The sequence below is a fragment of the Oncorhynchus clarkii genome, chromosome 30 (assembly GCF_045791955.1).
Source record: "Oncorhynchus clarkii lewisi isolate Uvic-CL-2024 chromosome 30, UVic_Ocla_1.0, whole genome shotgun sequence".
NCBI classification, from domain to species: domain Eukaryota; kingdom Metazoa; phylum Chordata; class Actinopteri; order Salmoniformes; family Salmonidae; genus Oncorhynchus; species Oncorhynchus clarkii.
Window position 1 is genome coordinate 8,960,114 of NC_092176.1, and position 12,556 is coordinate 8,972,669.

A 12,556-nucleotide genomic window follows, 5' to 3' on the forward strand; every position below is an offset into this window, starting at 1 on the left:
AACATCCATTCATTATCATCAATAGCGTCTCCCAGGTCTTCCTCACATTTTTGTTTTACTTGTTGTGTGTCATCAGGAAAAGCCTCTATCAACCCTTGATGCAGTTTGGAAATCAACTTGAGGTTTGTGAGACTCTTAAAATAGCATGCAGCTTCTTGCTTGTCCAGTGTTCGCTGCACAGAGATAGTAAAGTATTGCATCTACAAAAGTTCACCTCAGCTCCACCACAGACTGGTCTTCTCTGGCTGCCTGACCCTGATGAGACCCCGGTCACCATCTGATCCTGCTCAGATGAGGCATAACAAAGAATTACCTTGGTGTACGTTTATACATTATATTATCCAAGAATAGAATCAATGGTTCAATAATTGAAATTACCATTATTCCCAGATCCCAGACTGTAGTCTACCCATCAACTCAAGATGGAACGTTATATCCATCCACTGATTGTCACAATATACTGCAAAATTCAGACTGGTCTTCCCTGGCTGTCTGACCCCGCAGGGACACCTGTCCAGCTAAGACATGATGAGCATAGTGTTGCGTACTGACTGTGCACCAAGACAGTGACGCCTGTAGAGCTGTCAGTACCGTGTCTATGTGAAAAGTAGGAAATTAGCTGTGAGGAAGCTGACAGATCAATAACGTTACATTTCTATACTGACTGATTGGGGCAAACATTATAGATTGGAAATCCCTTTTGGCTAGCTCCAATGGTACACCCACTGACGAAAACGAGACAAGTTAATTTACTTCTGTTGAAACACACACAACTGTTCCACACACACAACTACCTGACAGATAGCCAGTTCAGCTCTAGCCTCCAGCAGCTACTAGCTAGCTTAGCTCATTCACTTCAGACTGAACTTCAGTCAAGAGGGGATGAAACATTAGCGAACATTACATGTCAGTTACACTACTAGCTCAGCTCTGGGAACATTTTTCTTCTTCTTCTGTTAAGTCAAACAGTAGTTACCTTGCCAGCTACGTCAGTTAAATAAAGAGTACCTCTGCACGCTCTGTGGTGTCCGGCGCAGTCCTAAATCCATCTGGCTGAAACCACCATACAGCCTACCCAACCGCTCTGAGGTGCCCACATGGACCTAAAGCCCTCCGATGCCTCTTTTTTTGTATCCCCGTCCCCAGTGAAAGATGCGCTGTGTCTGAAAGGGGAATACAATTCTATATTTTCATGGATTTAAACTTTGCTGTATTATCATTTAACCCCTGGTTAAACTTACCTCCATGTAGCCTACTTGAGAAACACTATCTGGCAACAAATTAAGCTGTATTATCATGTTACTGCAAATCATAGGCTATGGTTCAACAACAGTGGTGGCAAACACTGATTGAATTATTCTGTTCACCATTATTACATAAAAAACATACTTTGTGACATAATTTTGATGCAGACAGTTTCCATAGGCAACAATACATCAGACACCAAACCACCTAGACCTACTTCAGGAGCCCTCTGTAATTCAGGGCTCATCTGTAAAAGAGACCTTGGTCTCAGTATGACTCCCTGATAAAATAAAGGTTTTTAAAAAAGTATCAGACTACTGTAGGCTACTCATACTACTACAACCTCTACCGCTACAGTATTGCAGTAAAGAAAGTGTTAAACTCCCTCTGCATTAGAGGGCTATGGGACTGTAGCGCAAATATTTGTTTACAGTGTCCGTAAACAAATATTTGTGATGGAAAGAAGGAGGGCAAGTGAGTCGATGTGCAATCCAAAAATGTGATCATCATTGAAATTGCAACACGCACACAGTCTACCATGGTGAGCAAGCATTGCTCGTTTTAATTTTCAATTAACATTGAATCCCCAGTTATTTGTCTCTGCCTGCAAATCGTCCTCCTAAAAGTGTTTGACCCCAACACACTCATCCAACATATTACTACTTTACTCAAATTATCTACATTTACCTTAAGGCTTTTCTACTTGTATATATTTTTTAAACAAATTCTAGATCTAACGTCTAATTTACCACAACATCGTTTTGTTGAAATATCCCTAAAAGTTGTGATGAGACAGAGGGAATTTTTTGTTGAGCAAGAGCAGTGGCAGCCAGTGAAAGTGTTTGGAAAATAATTGGGTGACATCTTGTGGCCTTTATGTCAGTTACACTCATATTTGTCTCCGTTAAAAATCATCGCACTTCTAAAAGGTAGGCTATGAAACGTAGCTCAAGAGAAATTGAAAGTCTCTAACTTTGCTCTGTTCAAACTACGACTGTATAATAATGGTCCATGTGAGAAGCTCTGCTAATTTAACCAATTTCTTAGGTTATTTCTGCACATTTTGATATTGCCTATAGTGACCATGGCTGACAAGTGATCTGCGTTACATGACTCAAATCACATGTGACTTGTGTTCGGGACCAGTTCTTGCGGTAACGGGTGGGAGTCGGACAGAGACAGACAGTTGGTGCGGTATGAAAAGCTGCGGGTGCGGACGGGAGCGGGATGAATTCATCAATTCTGCACCCACTCAGTGTACTTCTACTACTAGCCTGTGAATGTTCATTTACTGCAGAAGCGTTTCTGTTTAAACTGTCTTACCACAGCTGTTCCCCAATTTCAGACGACCACACTGGTAGCTACAGTATCCCAATCCTACCTCTTCACTGTCTCTAGCTGCAAGAAAAACAAAGCTGGCAAAAAAAAATGCAGACAAAAGTTCTGATTTTACCATCACATACAACTAGCTTCAACATAAATGGACTACATGTAACGTGAATTAATTAGGAAAAGTGGCTAACACTGGCATCCATTAAAACGGCTTTTATTGTCGGTGTGAGCGGTCTTCTGATTCTGGTCATAGAATACATGCATACACAATGTCTTGTATTACTTCACCATTGTAATTCAAGGAATTGCTGTGGGAGACAAAAGAAGTATGATTTCAATTCCATGGCTGGATCAAGCTACAGTTCTACGTGTTCTATTGTTGAGTCAAATTTCATTCTAATTTAGAAGTTTAGGGCTAATCAGATAATCAACAGCAGCCCCTAAACAAATGGCTTTACTTTACTACTATGCAGCCCATTAGCCTTAAGGAGGGAATTGGGGTCATTTGGGACACAACCTAAATGTGTGTACTGGCTTTTTATGATAAAAAAAAAAGTCAAATAAATCAGTAAATGTGACAAATGTGTGGGTTGTCTACCTGTTAGGTGTTCATGTCGGAGCCGAGGAAGCCCAGTCAGAAGCTGAAGGTGTGGTTCGGAGAGTACTGGAACGTGTCTGACTTCCTGGCCATCCTCCTCTTCCTGGTGGGGCTGGCACTGCGCTGGCACAGCGGGTCCTACCGGACGGCAGGGCGGATCACCTACTGCCTGGACATCATCTTCTGGTATGTCCGGATGCTGGACCTGCTAGCGGTCAACCAGCACGCTGGACACTACCTCACCATGATCACCAAGATGGTGAGTACAGCCTTTCCTTCCGTGGGCTAACATCTAGGGTACATACAAAACTATATTCCCTATATAGTGCACTACTTTTGTAAGCCATTTCAGGCGCACCCTACTGGGTTAGTGTAATAGAGATCCTGAGTGACGCAGCGGTCTAAGGCACTGCATCACAGTGCTAGAGGCGCCTCTACAGACCAGTGTTCAATCCCGGGCTGTATCACAATAGGCGATCACAATTGGCCCAGCGTCGTCCGGGTTAGAAGTTTTGGCCAGGGTAGGCCGTCATTGTAAATAAGAATTTGTTCTTAACTGACTTGCCTAGTTAAATAAAATGCATAGCTCCACCTAATCACAGCCCAGTGTTTTTAGAATCTTGGTCTATAGCCCTCAAACACAACTCTGGAACTCAATGTCACGATCGTCAAATTGAGGAGACCAAAGCGCAGTGTGGTGTGAATACATACTTTTAATTATAGACAAAAAAAAACCACAAAGTACACTAAACAAACCAAATGACCGCTATAGAAACTGAGTGCTAACATGCAACATCACATAGACAATAAACCACAATACAAAACAGGCTACCTAAATATGGTTCCCAATCAGAGACAATGACAAACACCTGCCACTGATTGAGAACCATATCAGGCCAAAACACATAGAACCAGACTAACTAGACATGCAACATAGAATGCCCACTCATATCACACCCTGACCAAACAAAACATAGAAACAAACAACGTAAATAATGGTCAGAGTGTGAGACTCAAAGCCAGTTCCACTGCATTTTTCCATTGATCCCCTCAAATCAGGGAGTGATTTAGACCTGGGATACCAGTTGTGTGCAATTAATTATCAGGTAGAACAGAAAACCAGCATGCTCCGGACCTCGTAGGGTAAGAGTTGAATACCCCTGGTTTATAAGGAACCAAAGGGATGCACATTGTAGTTATAGTCTAGCAATAAAATATCTGATAAAGCGAATCAAGGGCTTGTTGATGAGAATCAGGGATTTTATTTTGTTGCTTGGACAACTAAAATGTGCACCCTTGTGTGACTCCCTAGCACCAGGATAAAAAAAACGGACTTGTGCCACATAGGGATGTGACGGTCATGGAATTTTGGATAACATTTATTTGTCAGCCAAATGACCCTGGTCACCATTATAGAATTAGTAGAACCGGCGTCCCCATTCAAATAAATTATGGCATAATGGGTGTACTGGTGGCCATTGCGAGTGTACCCATAGGATCAAAGCAGGAAATAAAAGCAGGAAGTGTACCCATTAATATGTCCTATGATTTGTGATTTGTGATGTGATTACCATGGAAATTACCAGCCAGCCATTGCGAGGGAGTTTATTAGCCAAATTTCCAGGCTTAGATGTTCCAAGCCCGTTCTATTCATTATATTTCTAGGTGTGCTGCTGCTGCAGGGAGCGGGGCGTTGCCTAGGCTTGTTTCAGCAAGGAGCAACAAAGTTTCATTATGTTGTAAAGAGTCCATGTTACCCCAGAAACGGGCTCATCCGCACAAATGCCTGGCCATCTCTTCTTCAGTCAGCTGTTCGGTTCACAAAAAAGAAAACAGTTATTACGGTTATTTTATTTTCATGGTGGTCTTCATACATAACCGTTGGTTACATAGTTATACGGTAATTGTGCCAGCCCTAATGCCACAGCATAGGGAAGTATTCAGACCCCTTTACTTGGTGGAGGCCCCTGTGTTCTTGGGGACCTTCAACGCTGCAGACATTTTTTGGTAACCTTTCCCAGATCTGTGCCTCGACACAATCCTGTCTCGGAACTGTACGGACAATTACTTTGACCTCATGGCTTGGTTTTTGCTCTGACACGCGCTGTCAACTGTGGGACCTTATATAGACAGGTGTGGGCATTTCCAAATCATGTCCAATCAATTGAATTTACCACAGGTGTAAAAACAAGGATGATCAATGGAAACCGAAGGCACCTGATCTCAAGTTCGAGTCTCATAGCGAAGGTCTGAATACTTATGTAAATAATGTATTTCAGTTTAAACATTTTTTTATACATTTGCAAACATTTCTAAAAACCTGTTTTCACTTTATCATTATGGGGTATTGTGTGTAGATTGATGAGGATGTATTTTTATTTGATCAATTTTAGAATAAGTCTGTAACGGAACAAAATGTGGAAAAAAGTCAAGGGGTCTGAATACTTTCCGAATGCACTGTAGTTCTAAAAAGGGCTTCAAATGGAACATTTTATCACGATAAAAAAACAAAAAACAATTTGTGATACAAATGTGTCAAACATCCTTCCTCTCAATTAAGTTTCCATGTGAGAATTGCCAGATACCAAAAATATTCACCACTCCCGCTTGCGTGGAATCGCCCATTTTAAAATATTTTCCTCTATGTTCTCGACCCATCTGCTCAGACCAGTAACATGTTTTACATTGTGGTCATGATGGCCATCGTGCTGCTGAGTTTCGGGGTGTCCAGGAAGGCCATCTTGTCTCCAGACGAAGCTCCGTCATGGAGCCTGCTCAGAGATGTGGTCAACCAGCCGTACTGGATGATGTTTGGAGAAGGGTACCCCGATGAAATAGACGGTGAGTAACTACAAACCAGTGACCAGTTACAGTTGTGCTTCCGTTTGGTTGGAGTTGCTTGCAACACCAGAGTTGTGGGGGTGACTCCTGCATGGGCCACAGTCAATGGGAATATGGTGCCATTTGAGACCCCTTGTCCCTTTTGTGTTTATGGCAGCCTGTGCAGAAGGCAAGCCGTGTGCCCCCGGGGCTTTCCTCCACCCTTTCCTCCAGGCCGTCTACCTCTTCTTCCAGTACCTCATCATGGTCAACGTCCTCCTTGCCCTTCTCAAGTAGGGACTCTAAACCCTCCATTAAAAAAATATAAATTGTCTTTTGAATCTGTCTTTCTCTGCCTGATTGTGTCTTCCTGTTTATGCTTTATGTACAAATAGGGTTTTGCAGCATCTCTCAGTGCTTTACGGTTTGTTATGGATCTTTTTTTTGACAGCAATGTCTACTTTAAAATGAAGTCCACGTCCAAAAAGCTGTGGATGTACAACCGTTACCGTTACATTATGACCTATCAGGAGAAGCCGTGGCTGCCCCCGCCCCTCATCAGCCTGAGTCACGTGACCCTGTGTGTGACCGCCATTTACCGGAAACACAGGGGCTTGTCTGAGAAGGAGAGGGACTCCTGTCGGCTTAGTGAGTGTGTGTGTGTGTGTGTGTGTGGGTGTGGGTGTGGGTGCGTGTTTTTGGATGAGTACAACTGATTTAGCCTTAGTCTACTATGCTGTTGTTCTATGACAGTATTGATTCAAAGCATTTCCACATGGTAGGAAAATGCTACAGTACTTCTAAGTGAGTGTATGTGTGTTTGAAATATGGACTTGTTTGTAATCTTTCTCTCCTTCTGTCAGAGCTTTACCTCGGCCGAGAGGAGCTGAAGAGGCTTCATGAGTTTGAGGATAGGTGTGTGATAGCGTATTTCCACGAGAAAAAACAAGATGTTCTCTGCAGCCAGATCCACAGGATCCGAGCCACTGCAGAAAGGTGAGACTGAGATTTCGATAGCCATAGAGTTTTCAATAGCCATAGAGATACCCTTTTTGTGACTCCCCTGAATGTCTCTGTGTCCTTGACCTGACAGGGCTGAGGAGATGGGTGTAGTTATTGGTGAGGTATCTGAAAGGGTCCATTTCATCCAGGACAGCCTGCAGGTGCTGGACAGCCAGCTGGGCCAGCTGCAGGTCCTGTCCGCCCTGGCCGTGGACACCCTCACCCTACTGTCGGCCTCTGACAGCCTGCAGCAGAAGGAAGCCCACCTGGGACACTGCCGGCCGATTGCCCACTCCCATCACTACTCACCCAACAGCTGTACCCTCCCCCACATTGACATCACGCCCTGCCACACACCCAAGGCCTACCACAGCACCCCACCCTCCCTGCTGTGGGGCCTCACCTCCCTCAGCCACCGTCCGCCACTGGAGTGGCACCCGGGAACATGGGGGGACGGTGGTCGTGAGGGGTGGGGGGCTGGCGAGACAAAAGAGGAAGAGAAGGTACAGAGTATCATGGTGCATCACAGTGGTGAGGTATGGCCGGTTGGTTATGGCTTTGGCCCCCATGACTCTCTCCCTCACCTGGGCGGTGCAGGGCTCAGTGAGTCGTGCGGGCCTTCCCACTGTGGCTCTCCCCTGCACCCCTGGACCTGGGCTGTAGAGGGTTCTCTGGAACCCCCTCACTGCAAACCCTGGGCTTACTACGACCCTGAGATGTCCATGGAGGAGGACAAAGAGGGGGAGGTTGGGCAGCCCTTTAATGTGGATGTGTCGAGGGCCTCTAGCCATGACTTTCTGTTGTTGGACCCCCAGGACGAGAGAGGCTGTGAGGCCATGGGTTTGGTGAACCCTTCCTTCTGTAAGGATGACAACCCAGGGGCAGCTAGCCCCAGACTGGGCCAGTGGGGCAGGAAGTGTCCTCGTCGGTGGACATGTCTGTCCAGGGACCAGCCGCATAGACACAGGCGCTCTCCTTCCTCTAGCATGGAGAACATGGCTCTATCTAATCCCTCCCTGAGGCCATTACAAGCCTCTTTCCCCGCCCTCGACTGCCTATCAGGGGAGCGGAGCTTCACAGCTGACATACCCCTTGGCTGCATTAAAAGCAGAGGTACTGTACCACCCTCTTATGCTTGGTGAGCATTAGCAACAACGTGCAAAGAAGGCTCAGTAACCCAATATTTTATTTTGTTATTTGTCACATGCTTCGTAAACAACAGGTGTAGACTAACAATGAAGTGCTTATTAATGGGCCCTAACCCAACAATGCAGAAGGAAAAAATGAAAAATAGTAGAAAAACAATAACACAAGGAATAAATACATAATGAGGAACGATAACTTGGCTTTATACACGGGGTACCAGTACTGAGTCGATGTGCAGGGGTACCAGTACTGAGTCCATGTGCAGGGGTACCAGTACTGAGTCGATGTGCAGGGGTACCAGTACTGAGTCCATGTGCAGGGGTACCAGTACTGAGTCGATGTGCAGGGGTACCAGTACTGAGTCCATGTGCAGGGGTACCAGTACTGAGTCCATGTGCAGGGGTACCAGTACTGAGTCCATGTGCAGGGGTACCAGTACTGAGTCCATGTGCAGGGGTACCAGTACTGAGTCGATGTGCAGGGGTACCAGTACTGAGTCCATGTGCAGGGGTACCAGTACTGAGTCCATGTGCAGGGGTACCAGTACTGAGTCCATGTGCAGGGGTACCAGTACTGAGTCCATGTGCAGGGGTACCAGTACTGAGTCGATGTGCAGGGGTGCGAGGTAATTGAGGTAGATATGTACATATAGGTAGGGATAAAGTGACTAGGCAATGAGAAATAGTTTGTGCAAAAAGGGTCAATGTAGCTATTGGTTAACTATTTAACTAACTATTTAGCTGTAGGCCATCATTATAAATAAGAATGTGTTATTAACTGACTTGCCTAGTTAAATAAAGGTTAAATAAAACAATTCTAAAATTAAAAGCAGTTTTATAGCTTAGGGATAGGAGCTGTTCAGTGGTACAGCTTACGTGTGGTAGCAGAGAGAATAGTCTATGACTTGGGTGGCTGGAGTCTTTGACAATTTTTAGGGCCTTAGGGCCTTCCTCTGACATCGCCTGGTATAGAGGTCCTGGATGGTAGGGAGCTCGGCCTCAGTGATGTACTGGGCCGTCCGCACTACCCTCTGTGGCGCCTTGCGGTCGGATGCCAAGCGGTTGCCATACGAAGCTGTGATATAGCCAGTCAAGATGTTCTCAATGGTGCAGATGTGAATGCTACGGGACGATAGTTATTTAGACAGGTTAATTTGGCCACATACCCATATACGAGTACAATACCCATAAAGTAAAGATTCCACTAATCCATTTCCCAATGCATCTCTAGTGATTCTACCTGTCCTGGTTGTGTTTTGCAGAGTGGTCCAAGTCGTCTGACCTGGCGATGACCTCAGGGAGCAGAGAGAGGTGTCAGGCCAGGAAGACAGTCAAGATTTTGGAGGGGAGTTCTTCAGATGCTGTAAGACAGACATACAGACAGACAGACAGACCAGACCAGACCAGACCAGACCAGACAGACCAGACCAGACCAGACCAGACCAGACAGACAGACAGACAGACAGACAGACAGACAGACAGACAGACAGACAGACCAGACCAGACCAGACCAGACCAGACCAGACCAGACCAGACCAGACCAGACCAGACAGGTGTCTGAACACTGAATCTGTTCAATCATAGACTCAAACTGCATCAGCCATTTACCACTAGGTCCTGCACAGTGCCAGTCTAACGGAGCCATAGCTATTTATATCAGTACATGTAAAGCTGTGTATAGCCCATGTATATTGATTGATTTGAGATGACCCTTCATTGACCTCTTTGCTCCTGTGAAACAGGTGGACTCTTACCTTTCTGACGTGTGCAGGAAGAGGAGGCACAGGGGAGGAGAGCCTGTGTGCTGGTCTGCATCTGCTAGCCTCAACAAGTTCAGTATGTGTCAATGTGCAGTTCCCATAGAGCCAGAAACAGGGCACACCTTTCTTTGCCATAGACCACTTCTGTGACATCATTGTAAAGCTGCACTCCATCTCTATGACAGTGCTCTACCCAAAATGTCTGAATGTACCCGAACCTAAAGCTATGGATATATCCTACACTCTTAGAAAAAAGGGTTACAAAACGATTCTTCGGCTGTCCCCATAGGAGAACCCTTTTTGGTTTCCATGTAGAACCCTCCATGTAGAACCCTCTGCCCTCTTTTCAGCTTTTGACGATTCACCATTATCTTTTCACCAAACACCCTCTGATGTCAATATTGTTACAGATTTGGAACCCCTGGATACTTTGCAGAAAGAGCATTTTTCACATCAGGTAAGATTTTATGTTGTGTATAAGCAGTTATATTTTCTGTATTATAAACATGTTAAAGGTCCAATGCAGTTTTTTTTTAAATCTCAATATCAATTCATTTCTGGGTAACAATTAAGTACCTTAACTGTGATTGTTTTCAGTTAAAATGGTAAAAATATATATATATATTAAAAAATAGCTTCTTAGCAAAGGGCAATTTCTCAAGGAAGAATTTTTCTAGGACAGAAAATGTGCTGTTATTCGCAGAGTAGTTTGGAATTCTTTGGTATTTGTCTATTAACTCATTTACTGTGTAGTGATGTCGTCTTGGAAGGCCAAAACGCCATCCCACCTAAACAGGCTGAAATGTCAGTCTTTTCAAACAGCTCTTACACTAAAAGGTCATTATCATAATTTTCACAAATTCATAGTATTATTCCAACCTCGTAGTGTGAAAATATATACAAAAAACAGTGAAATCATGTTTTTGACTGCCATGGGCCCTTAAGTAATAAAACCGTGGAGATGTATACTGTATAGCGATATCTCTATATGGGTTGAAGACTGTTTAAAGATGTTCAGCTAAAACTATGGCTGCGTTCCAAGCTGACTACATTGCAGTTGCATGCCAGATCTCACAGCGTCTGGATAGTTGTTTAATTATCAGCTAACCATATCATATGACATACGGTGCCTTGTGAACGTCTACTCACCCTTGCAATTTATATGTTTATGCCTTAAATTTCTATTTTCCCCACCACTGATCTACAGTTTACTCCACATTTAAGTGAAAGAAAAACTATGTAATCAGAAATGAATACAATTTTTTTAACAAAGACATCGTGATTGCAAAGGTCTTCACACCCCAGGAGCAAATATTTTCATAAAGAATCACAATTTCTTGATTGGTGTCCATCTGTTTGCAAAAGTAGTGGCTCTCTTAATTTGAGAGCAACTTCCTCTGCCTATCAAGTATCAAGGTAAGACCCAAGTGCAGATGGAGTTGAAGTAACAATGTTCATTGTTACAACAGGGGTAGGCAAATGACAGGTCATGGCAGGTAGGGGTCGATAATCCAGAGTAAGAGCAAAGATGCAGGACGGCAGGCAGGCTCAGGGGCGGGCAGAGTGGTCAGGAGGGCGGGTACAGGGTCAAGACAGGCAAGGGTCAAAAACCAGGAGGACGGGAAAAAGAGAGGCTGGGAAAAGACAGGAGCTGACAGGACAAACGCTGGTAAGCTTGACAAAAAAAGACGAACTGGCCCAGACTGACAGAAAACACAGGGGATAAGTGGGGAAGATTGGTGACACCTGGAGGGGGGGACAAGCACAAGGACAGGTGAAACTAATCCGGGCGTGACACTGCCTCTATAACGTCAGAGGATAGTGTATAGAGAATTTTGCCATACATCAATCATTTCCAACCAAACTGACTGAGCAATTTTGACCAAAAACAAAGGATATATGTTGGCCTAAAAGTTGTACATAATTGGTGGAATATTATTCAAAATGATTCACAGCTGCAATTGCAGCAAGTATTAACTCTGGGGTGTGAAGACCTTTGCAATCAAGATATCAGTTAGTTATTATTGTTAGTCATTTTTTAAATGTTTTATACATTTTCTTTCACTTTGAAAATGTGGAGTAAGTTGTGTAGATCGGAAAGAAAAAAATCTAATTTAATCCCTTTTTAAATAAAAATTTAAGGCAGCAGTATGTGCAAACTGTGCAAGGGGATGTGTAGACTTTCACTAGGCACTGTAGCAATCTGATGCCCGACTGTGCCGTCGATGACATAGCAATCAACTATTGGTTGATGCAATGCAACAACTGTTATGTATGTTCTGCTCTTCTCCTGTAGGATTCTAGTCAGTCCGTGTGGACCAGCTGGGCCCGCTCTGTCAGCCGCAGGTCCCTCTCTGTCAGCCGCAGGTCCTCGTAAGTCTGCATGGGGCGGGATGAGCTTATGAGATCACATGTATTGTACATGTACTCTTTTTTACACTATCCCGGTTCGGCTTAGTAGTGTAAAAAGTCCAAATGGAGTCCGACCCGGGTTCAAAAATGTTCTTGAACTTTCAAATACTTTTGAGCGTTTGATTGAGCCTACCTGGAGTGACAGATGAGCGGGGTTTACAGTTTTTGTACTATCCCATTGGTTCCATTGCGCCAGACAAGATCAATCAACCACAGCTAGTGATTTGCTAGCAGTTAACTAG

The 12,556-nt window shown here is 44.3% G+C and overlaps 1 protein-coding gene across 1 annotated transcript in view; it reads left to right on the top strand.

Annotated features, from left to right (window-relative positions):
• Positions 1 to 12,556, top strand: part of LOC139390217 (transient receptor potential cation channel subfamily M member 6-like) — a 67,946-nt gene that overhangs the window by 43,093 nt on the left and 12,297 nt on the right. Inside the window, exons 21-31 of the mRNA XM_071137474.1 lie at positions 3,183 to 3,434; positions 5,842 to 6,016; positions 6,174 to 6,288; positions 6,447 to 6,643; positions 6,859 to 6,991; positions 7,089 to 7,500; positions 7,606 to 8,110; positions 9,405 to 9,505; positions 9,885 to 9,978; positions 10,313 to 10,359; positions 12,199 to 12,275. Of these exons, the coding sequence (XP_070993575.1) occupies positions 3,183 to 3,434; positions 5,842 to 6,016; positions 6,174 to 6,288; positions 6,447 to 6,643; positions 6,859 to 6,991; positions 7,089 to 7,500; positions 7,606 to 8,110; positions 9,405 to 9,505; positions 9,885 to 9,978; positions 10,313 to 10,359; positions 12,199 to 12,275 (2,108 nt within the window). The remainder of the gene's footprint in view (positions 1 to 3,182; positions 3,435 to 5,841; positions 6,017 to 6,173; positions 6,289 to 6,446; positions 6,644 to 6,858; positions 6,992 to 7,088; positions 7,501 to 7,605; positions 8,111 to 9,404; positions 9,506 to 9,884; positions 9,979 to 10,312; positions 10,360 to 12,198; positions 12,276 to 12,556) is intronic.